The sequence below is a fragment of the Tiliqua scincoides genome, chromosome 2 (assembly GCF_035046505.1).
Source record: "Tiliqua scincoides isolate rTilSci1 chromosome 2, rTilSci1.hap2, whole genome shotgun sequence".
Taxonomy (NCBI): domain Eukaryota; kingdom Metazoa; phylum Chordata; class Lepidosauria; order Squamata; family Scincidae; genus Tiliqua; species Tiliqua scincoides.
In genome coordinates, this window is record NC_089822.1 from 42433996 (window position 1) to 42444967 (window position 10972).

At 39.7% G+C, this 10972-nt stretch overlaps 1 protein-coding gene across 1 annotated transcript in view; it reads left to right on the top strand.

Moving 5' to 3' along the window:
* LNPEP (leucyl and cystinyl aminopeptidase) overlaps positions 1-7816 on the top strand; it is a 51650-nt gene extending 43834 nt beyond the window's left edge. The window contains exons 13-18 of the mRNA XM_066614498.1: positions 774-930; positions 1668-1852; positions 3057-3218; positions 4496-4636; positions 5477-5558; positions 6889-7816. Coding sequence (XP_066470595.1) covers positions 774-930; positions 1668-1852; positions 3057-3218; positions 4496-4636; positions 5477-5558; positions 6889-7020 — 859 coding nt within the window. The 3' untranslated portion in view covers positions 7021-7816. The remainder of the gene's footprint in view (positions 1-773; positions 931-1667; positions 1853-3056; positions 3219-4495; positions 4637-5476; positions 5559-6888) is intronic.
* The last annotated feature ends 3156 nt before the right edge of the window (positions 7817-10972 follow it).

The window sequence follows — 10972 nt, forward strand, 5'->3', positions numbered from 1 at the left end:
AAACTCAACTCTTCTCCCCTCCCCCAAACAAAATTACTTATGGGGCATTAGGGAGAACATGGCACAAATTCTATTTCAATATGTTAATAACTGTTGGTCTTTATTACTGCAACTTTTCACTTAGAGGCTTGTTCAGCATGACGGGCATGGAATAGCAAGTTTTAGGTTATAATTTCTTTTGTTCACAAAGGCAAAGGATGGAATCTGTGGCAAGAGTTGGGGATACAGGAATTTAGCGCAGAATAGATCCATAGATCTTAACATTGAACTGGGGGGGAGGGGGGGTTTCAGTGTAGTATTTTAGTCATTTCAGCTAACATACTATGGAGGTTTTGCTTCCAAATATCAAATATGATAGTATGGTTAAAGAAAGCAAAAACTATTACCTATACTCAGGTTGACCAGACTAGCATAAAAATATTCCCAAAAGTACTAAAAAATATAGCCCAAAATGTGTAACAATATAAGTAATCTTTATGGTGAAAGGTTTTAAGAATGGGCTAATCATTTTTCATTTGCATAGTCTCTATAACTTGCTTCCCAAAACATCATCTGCAAGCAATTCTCACCTTTATCCTTTGTAAGTATAGCAGCAGCGTATGTCTGCCACAGAAAGATATCAGTTAGAACAAGAAAAATATTTTTTATTTTGAGAATTGTCTATTAATAGAAATTTGCATACTCTGTCACAAGACAGCAGCACTCTAAGCCTATTAGGTGTGTTTAGGATTGGAATATAAATGTATGTGACTTATTTTCTGATGTCCATTTAGACTAGAACCAGTGTCAATGGTCAAGGCCTTTGATCTAATTGACTACCTAGTGAAAGAAAACAGCACTGTACCAATCACAGAAGCTTTGTACCAAATGAGCCGCATCTTCAACTTAGTCGAAAAAAGGGGAATGCAGGAACTTGCAGCCAAAGTACTGGTAAGTTCTTGGAAAGGAGGTGACTACAAACTCTGAAAGCTGGAGAGTACTTACTGTTTGGTAGAACAATTCTGAATTGGAGACTATATTTGTGGCCCCCATACCACTGGAATTTTTAATTAAATGTGTGTATAGTGATATTGAACTTAATAAACTTATCTTGTCACTTAGAAGAAGAAGAGGGGGTCCCCATACGTGGTTTCAGTTGACCACAGATCAGATGCGTGGAGCCCTTGCCTCTGGAGGGTCTTCTGAGGCCTGCAGAGGCCACATGCATCCTCAGAATGACTGTTGAAGACCTCAGAATGACTGTTAGATTGGGAGAAATTGCACCCCCTGCAGGGCTCCCTGATGCTTGGAATGTTGTGAAATAAGCGAGCGCAAAACATTTCCTTTTTGCATCGCAACGAGGAAGTGCTTTGCGCTCACTTATTTTGCAACGTTTCAAGCATCAGGGAGCCCTGTGAAGGGCTGTGCAGGGCTCCCTGCACCTCTTGAGCCTCCAGCAGCCCTATCTAAGTAATAAGTGAAAGCACTCTTCGTCACCACCCCATTAGCAGTGCAATCCTGGGGATTGCGCTGCTGCCTCTCCCCTTTTCCCTACCTCTTAAATGGGATGGGGGACCCTTTACACAAATTGGTGAGCTGCGACCCACCAGTTTGAGAACCACTGCTAAAGCAAGGGTATTATGGTTTCTGTTATTCACTGGTGGTTTTCCTTTGGTTTTTTTTTCTAGCATAAGATAGATAAACTATTTGGAGACAAGATTAAGCAGCAAACATGGACAAATGATGGAACCCTCTCAGAGCAAGAATTGAAGTCAAGTCTACTAACTTTTGCCTGTTCCCATAATTTGGGAAATTGCAGACAAAATGCATCTGAGCTGTTTGAGAAATGGAAAAACAGCAATGGCACAATAAGGTAAAACATAAAAATATGTCCTTGGTTTAAGTTACAGTGCATCAAAAGAGCAGGCATAAATAATGTACACCAAAGATCTTCTTTCACCAATGGTTTGGTAAAAAATGCAGTAAGAAATACTGAGCAATCCTAACAAATGTGTGCCTGTACCCAGCTTGTGGTGGATGAATGACTGCAATCTGTATTTTATGCACCAAGAGAGATCAAGAAAAGTGAATATATTCAGAGAAGGAAATCTTACTCTTTTACCCCATTCCTTTAAACTACAAAGGGAAATGAGGGGATTGGGGGCTAGGTACTGGAGAAGACAGTGAAGAAGCATAACGATAGTTACCATTCCTGGAGAAGACCTGCCAAGCCTGATGTGCTGGGATTCATGCAGCAATTTGAAGATCCAAAAATGATACAAAGTCACAGGTGGTATTTGCACTATCTTTGAATCATACTTGACTGGCTAAAGTGCCACAATTTATTGGAATTTGAGGTGCTACTTATGTATAGTGCTACAAGTGTTAAGCCTCTTACTCAAATCCTAATTAGGGGGTTCCCTCTTTTGTATTTTAATATGAGACTTGGTATGTGACTAGGATTAAAACAAGCACTGATATTGGTTTTCCTGACACACAGGGAGTACAGCCGAGATACACATTAGGCAGAAGTCGGATATCAACAGGAGATGGAAATTTTCACAATACAATGAAATAGGAATTTGCAGCCTCATTCCTTTCCTCTCAGTGTATGTGATCTGCATGACCTTGTAGTAAACAGAGGTTAACCCATTGGTGTACACATTTTATCACTGTTGCATATATGCAGCATTGGGCAGAAATGGCTTTTAAGATGGGGTTTTGAGAGTTTGACTAAGTTATAAAAGATGGTATCCATCATGGACACAGTGTCCATATTATGGTCCATTGATGTACAGGACTTAAGGAAAATACTCCAAAAATACAGTGCTGTTAACAGTTGATGTTGACAGGCAGAATTGACTTTGAGCTACACTGCCTGGCATGAGTTATGGGCATTTGAACACAAGATATGGGCAAAGAATAATATAAAACATCACTTGTAACAGTTGCTCTGCATGTTCTATCGAGTCTTCTATCAAGTTAAGGATTCTGGAATTGTTGTTCATAACATTTTAGCTAATGCTTTGATGTAACTGTTTTTAAAGTTTTGCATTCTTTTTTCTCTCTCTCTGTAGCCTGCCAACAGATATCATGAATATCATATTTACAGTTGGAGCAAAAACAGCAGATGATTGGGACTTCCTTTTAGGCGTGTATTCTTCTTTGGATTCTGAACCAGAAAAACTCAAAATCCTTGAAGCACTAGCCAGCACAGATGATGTTAGGAGGTTGATATGGTATGAAGTCCTACCACTCACTCATTCACCCCTCCCCCCCAAAAATCCCACGAACTGTCTTTGCCAGCTAACTACGCTTTTCTAATTATGATCATCTTTTTATGTTAATATGTTGTTAATTTTTGCAGATTTCTATGTATCATTGTGAAAGCTGATCAAAAATTATATAAAATGCTTAATAGGCTTTTCCATTCTTCTTTCTACTCAAAAGCAAGAAGCTAATTTATTGACTATTGGATTTGATGCAGATTTTGGTTTGTCTGCATCCATTTGGGGAGAATACTTTCTTTCCCCTTACTTATCGATGTGCTTTAATTGGCATAGGTTGCTTCAAGCTGAGGCTATAATAGGTTTCCTTATAACTGGAATAGCTAAGAATATGTTGTTGGTTGCAGTGTTACTAAGCAATTTTGGCTAAATATGTATATATTAGAAGAAATCTCTGCTCTGCTAAAATATGGGGGTACTGAATTCCTTAGAATTATTCCTAATCTTAACAAATGTGCAGGTGCTCTTTTCATGATCAAATGTACACATTTTGGGGTGAGGAGGAGGAAGATTGGATTTGCTGGTTTTGCTGCCTTACCGCATCCAGTCTTCGTGAGTTTGGGGCAAGGGAGGGTGTCTCAGTGTGCATACAACCCTAGTGCACATAGATTCCATATGTACAGTCTGTACCTTGGGGGGGAAAAAAGAGAATACAGAGCCTATCAACACAGACCCCTGTGCAGGCTTTCGTACATGGAGTTTGGATGAAGGGACAGAGCTAGCAGGTGTGATTCCAACACCTTCCTGCCTGTGAATACAGAAAGACCATCTGCATAGGACTAAAATGACCCTCTAAAATTGTCTGTCTTCCTATGCTTTTACTTTCCTTGGACATATTTTTTTCATATGTAAAAAGAAAATTGAACATGAAAACTCTAAATTTGGGGGAAATACAGTTTTGCAAAAGCATTTTAATTTGGTCGTTTTAGAACATGAAAAGTTTTGTGTTAATGTGCTTGTGTTTCATGCACCTTGTATGTAAAAACAGGCTTTTTATAAGAAATTGACTGTAGGTGATTAGTGCTACAAACTAGAACATAGCAGTGGAGGATGGTTCAGGGCTTCATGTACAATTTTTATCTAGTCCTCTGAATTCTGAGTTGTAAGTTCTCCATCCAGTAGAACGTTCCACTTTAAAGCTTGAAGTGTTATGCATTGCCCAACTCAGGTGACACATAATGCAAATCTGTCTGTCTGTCTAAGTTGGCTCCGTTTGCTTTCTCTCATAGGCTAATGCAAACGAGTCTGGAAGGAAACATCATCAGATCACAGGATCTTTTACATGTTATAAAAACAGTCAGTCAATATTTGCCTGGACACTTAGTGGCCTGGGACTTTGTCAAAGAGAATTGGAGTCAGCTTCTACAGAAGTAAGCCATTTTCTTGTTCGCATCATAAATGCTGAGTTTTATGTCATGTATATGTGCAAACTTGCTGTCCATGGGCTCCATAATGCAACTCAAATATTTTGATAAGTTGGGTCTAGTAAGCATTCGATTTAAGTATTGCACTTATTCTTGAATCTCCCAGCATTACGATCCTGTCTAGAATTAACATCTATTCCATGAAAGACATGAATTGCAGGGAGACTTGGTTGCTAAAGCTGTTGTTGGTGTAAAATATAGTGACTCGCACAGAGCACATTACAGTGGCACCCAAAAGTCTTTACTAAAGTTTTTTTCACAAATAATTCAAAACTTACAAATATGTTCTACAAAGCAGGTAAAAAATGGTTCTTATGGGGTACCCTCCAGTTTTGATACTCTTGGCCTTCTGGAGTCCTGGAAAGTACTGAATATGTTTGAGGCAGTCTCTCTCAAACAGTTTGTACTTTTGCAGTCAAGGATCAAACGAGTTGATTTGAACATTGCAAGCCAGGTTGGTGTAGTGGTTTGGGAATTGGACCTGAAAAATCCAGGTTCAAATTCAGCTCAGCTATGAAGCTTTTTGGGTGACCTTAAGTTAGTCATTGTCTGTCACCTCACCTACCACACAGGTTGTTGTGAGGACAAAAAGAGGGGAGTACACCATCCTGAGCTCCTTGGAGGCAGAGCAGTATTACAATGTGAAAAATAATATTGGACCTCTAGTTAAGAAACGTGATAAATGTTTTAATACATAACTAGCCTTCAAAACAAGTCAAGCTTGAATTGAAATAAATATGGTCTGAATAAACATTAATTGGCCTTGCTTCCCCCTCTTAATTTCAGATTTCACCGTGGATCATACACCATCCAAAGTATTGTGATTTCAACAACTTGTCAGTTCTCAACACAGGAACATCTGCTTGAGGTTTGTCTGATAAAGTATTCTAAAAACGATTACACTTGAAAAAGGGGCATTTTTTAAATGGTCTATGATTGTGATCTCACAGGAGTAAAGAGGAGGAGAATGGATACAAGGCATTCCCTTTATTACTTTGTTTCATATGGGTTGCATCCTAACTTTAGTTACGACTAACGGTCCAGTCCAAAGAGGGCCTGCACTGGCAGAATACACAAAAGTGCTGTAAATTACTTTGTGTCATGGGCCAGGTGCACCAGCAGAAAGGCCAGATCTTTCCCTCTGATGTCAATGGATTAATAGAGCTCCTGCCAGAACAGGTACATCCCACGCGGGGGCGGGATTGAACAAGGTGGGGTAAGGAATGGAGTAGCGATAAGGGGTGAGTAGATTGGGCTCAAGAAGGGGCAGGATCGGTGGCACTGCATGTGTTGTATCCAAAATCGCATCCCATGCCTGATCTGCCTTCATGGAGTATTGTGGTCTTGTGCCAGTGATATCACTGAGGCAGATCCATGTTGACCTGTTGTAGCTGCTGGGACTTACCCAGGGGCAAGGTGACAAATGTCCCCTTACCCTGAAGAAACCTCCAGCAACCAAAAATCACCCACAGGATGCAGTATAGCCTTTGTAAGTACATTGCAATGCTGGGGTTTAGGAGGATTGGGCTGATGGTTTCTTAGTCATCATAGCATAAACTTGGGATACCACCCTGTGTCTTTAAGAAAACAAATCGTTGTAAAACAGTACCTTCAGTGGTGTATCTCCCCTGGGGCAAAACAGGGCACACACTTACTCTACAACTGCTTCCTGACTAAGAAAGCAGTTGGAGTGCACACACCCTCTCATCAGTTGAGAGGCCAGACAGCTGCTGAGAGCACTCAAGAGAACCCCAAAAATGATCCTATGACACTGAGTGGCGTCATGACCTCACGGCGTTATTGTCATAGGCGCCAAAAGCCCTGGGTATGCCTCTGAATACCTTATAGGAAAGAAGATAATGCTACAGTTTCTATTCACTTGAATAGATGCACATTACTGTGTGGTTTGCCCCAGCAATTGCAAGACATTTCAATTGCAAGAATTGAAATGTGAAAGATACTGCTGATGAAGTCACATTATGTAATAGGCAGTTATTTCAGTTCTTATCCATTCTTGTCCTTAATTTATGTGTTTGTAAGCTGTGCATTAGTGTAATTTGCACATGTATAGTTTCATGCTAATTGTCAAAGCTTAACTGAAGGTATGTGTCCCCCCTTAAAACAGAACATCTGATTAGACCCAGAAAAAAAACCATTACTTTGCTCTGTCATGACTGACACATGTTTTACTTCTGTAGGTTAAGACATTCTTTGAGTCCAAATCAGAGGAGGTTGCTCAACTACGGTATGTCCAAGAGGCCATTGAGACAGTTCAGTTGAACATCCGGTGGATGGAGATGAACTTGGTGAACCTGGAGAAGCTGCTATAGTGATCCCAGTGCCAGAAGAGTTTGTATTCCCACATGGAATGCTGCAACTCTTGTTCTTTTGCTTTTGCAAACCCCAGGGTTGAAAATGGGCAATGCAACTTTCTTTGCACCATGAAAGAGTTCTGGTTAGCTCAGGGAATGTCTCTTCCTAAGCTGGTTCTCGTCAGCATGTTTATGAACTGGGCATAGTTGCTATTAAGGGAGTGATTCATTCATTGACCAAGCTTCCACAAAAAACATGGACAATAATTTTTAAAACTGAAGTGCAGTTCCTTTTCATTATTGGAAAAATCATGTTCCATTTTCTAAATATTAAAAAAAATTGGAGAACAAGAAGACAAGAACTCCCCTGCGAGCTGTTTTTCTTTGCAAAGTGCTCTTTTTCACCCTCTCATTGTCAGTAGCTTTCTGAGTTGTAAATATTGTACCTGTTGCGAAGCATGCTGGATTTTTTAAAATTGCCATTCTGCTAAACAGTTGCTAAGACGCACATAATGGAGGTGAGATGCTGAAGTTTAAAAAAATCAGGGAGGGAAGGTGCAAGAAATGATTTAGCAAAGTATTTTGTGGCAATTATACAAATATGAAAACATATTAACTGGTAGAAGTTTTATTTTTGTCTGTAACACAGCTGGGTGTTACTGATATCATTTACTGAACAAGTCAAATAGTCCTTGTTAAAACCAAAAGTTACCAGGACAGAGTTGGCCAAACTAATAACCTTAAGACAGAGAATTGGGTGCTTATGAAAACTCGGCTTCTTCAATTTTAATCTTGTTGGTTTTGCCAACACTTTCAAACAGTGTATAGACAGTTGTTCCAGCAAACATTACACTTTCACTACTGTTGATTTTCTGACTTAATTCACTTATTTCTTAAGATCATTCTCATTATGCCTGCTGTGGAATTTTGTTCATGTTCACTTTCCTATGCCACTGTACTCCAGTTCCTTAGAACCTCCAAAGAGAACTGACTTTGTTGTTGTTTTGTGACTGAAGAACAACATGAGAACAAAGCTGAAACTTAATTCTTGGTACATATGATCCAAAATAGGGAAGATTTCCCAAGGATGGTGAAAATATTTCTGTTTAGCTTTTCCCTGAGCTTCTTTTCCTGGCCATTTGTTTTATCTGTTACTGGTTTTCTGCTGTGTTTTACTGGTTGATTATGCTTGTATTTCTCAAATTTGATTGGATAGTTTTGTTGTGAATTTTAATCTGTAAACCACCTTGAATTCCTTAAATGAGACTGAGTAGCAGCATGGTAATCTTTCAGATGAGAAACACTTTTAGAACAATTTGGGTTGCTATGAAGAAAGAAGATGAAGAATAAACAGAGCAGAACTAAAATGTGGTTGCGTAACCATTAATTTATCTCCTTCTAAAATGCAACTGCTAAACCCCCTCACCTGTATTTTATCATGCTGATGATGCATATCTCCTTGTGTAATGATTCACAAACAAAAGTGACTTAATGTTGATAAAATTCTTAAAAATATTTTATATACTGCTGTTCAGCAACAAAGTTCACAAAACATCTTATATAGCAAAATAAAAGGTAAATAAACAACTTGGGGCCCAGTCCTAAAGTTGCCCAGCACTGGTGCTGGGTGTTGTAAAGCACATTTACAGCACCCAGTGAGTAAGGCGCTCAGGTGCTGGGTCCACACCAGTCAGGCACCAAGCCCATTGCTGGCAGGAATAGGACACACCACTGTCAGGGGTGTGACCGTCAGGCGGTGGTGTGACCTCTGGGTTGGGAGGGGAGGGAGGAACCAGGGTGGAAGGGAGGAACCAGGGCAGAAGGGGAATGGGACTGGTGGAGCTCTCCTCTGCCTGATCCTGAACCTGGTGTCCGGCTGGAAGGCCTGACAAAATAACTGGTGCAGACTTGAGAAGCCCCATTGCAGGGCTTGAGGCTTTCCCAGGGGAAGGGGATGAAAGTCTCCTTCCTCCAAGGAGACCTCCCAGTTGCTTCCCAGTGCCCGCTGGATAAAGTGGTAGCTGCTTTGGTGCCACTGTCAGTGGGTGCCGGCAATTTCAGGATTGGGCTGTTAGTCTCCAGGATACATGCTGGTTCTGTTCCAGAAGTTTGCTTGGAAGTCAGAAGGTTAAGCACAGCAACAGATGAACTGCACCTGCACAAAAACATTGACGCAGGTGTCCACAACTCAGGGACCCAGTATGGTACCTGATCAACCGTGTTGAAAATGGGGGGGGGGTGAGTGGGTTAAACATACACAAATGATTCAAAATCTGCAGTTCTGATTCAGATTGAAAACAAATTCTTCACAATCCCTAACCAGCTTTCTAAAACTAATTTGAATACTTCTTGATATAATCAAAAGGGAAAAGTGTCCCTTCTCCCTCTTTTGAATGACAGGTGAGCCCCTTCAGTTTCAAGATCAGTTTGTTAGGAGTATTATCAGAGCCACTGTTTGCTGGGGATTGTAGATTGCTTTAGTCTCTCTCTCTTGCTCTCTGTTTTCATAATCTGCACTACACTACTACAGCTTGTTCGCTGCACTGATCCTCTTTCCTCTGTTGTGTTTTTGTACCAGTACTGATGGGTAGCAATCTGCAAAATAGCAGCCCTCTTAATTCCCTTTTTAGGGTCACTTGACACTGTCCTATGATATAGATAGATGCGCTTTCTACTGGAAACGTGAACTGTACTTGAAAATATAGTGCACTTGTATTTTAGAATTAAGAATATAGTAGTTAAAGCACTGTTGCTTTAAGAATATTTTTTCATTATTTATCTTTTTTTTAGTATGGGTTTTGGATTCTGCAATGTTTGCTATTTAAGCAGTCTTTACGCATATTCAGGATTGTATACCCCTGTCTGGACCTGGGATCCAACCCCCAGTGTAGTCAAAGTGATCTCATTTACTTTCTTAAAATGCAAATGAGATGGAGCTTGAATTCTAACAAGCGCTGAGTACCTTATTCAGTTAACTAGGATTGGGAGAGATTGAAGTCCTTGGTTAGATTTTGGGGTTTGTTTGTGTTCTTGTGTCTTTTTTTTTCCATTGAAGCCATAAGTGACAGCTCACAGGTAGTGTGTCTTGTCTTAACCCATCTGTCCTGTAGTGTTCCTTTCAGGAGAAAAAAAAAATGCACTGTAGTTTGTATATGATGTCTTTTCTCGAATAATGGGGGTGACTTTTGGTGGGATAAATTTTTTTTCTATACTATTTAAGACAAATCTAGGACTAGTGTGGATTATTCAGTTATTTTCTCCTAATGGGGAAATTTCAGTTCTGATTAAAGTTTCTCAGGCTGCAGTCCTCTTCACGCTGCCTGGGAGTAAGCCCAACCGAACACCGAGGGACTTACGTCAGAGTAAGGATGCATAGGATTGCGCTTAGGAGAGAGACTGCCATTTTTAGCTAATGTACAAAGCTTTTGTGCTGCTGCTATATCTTACTCTGCAGTGTGTGTGTGTACATATGTTTTGCTGTGGTTGCATTGCTAAATTTTACATGTTAAATGTTTTGTCTAAGAGATAAAGTTGATCTATTAAATTGGTTTTTGGTTTTTTAATAATAACTCCCTTGTGCAGAAAAGTACTATAGAAGTTCACAAGCTTATTTTTTTTCTTAATCAGATTCTGAATTTGGTTTTAAACCTTTTTATGTTTTGTATGGAAGGAATATGAATGGGTTCAGTTGGTGGCTTTTTTAAGTCAGAAAGTTGCAATGATTCATGTGCCTTACAGAGTATATTATATAGAGATTGCAAAAGGAATATATTAATAGACAAAGGAAGTCTATATTTTTTAAGAGGCCTCCTTTCACATCAGTCTTCATACTTTTGGGGGCTACAGAGAGGTGTGTGGTTATATGCTTTCTCAGCAAATGGAAACTTAAACCAATCTACAAATCTGATTATCTGAATGTCTTGAAATAAGAGTAGGTTTTTGTCCTTTCAGACTATGATCCAAAGCTCTG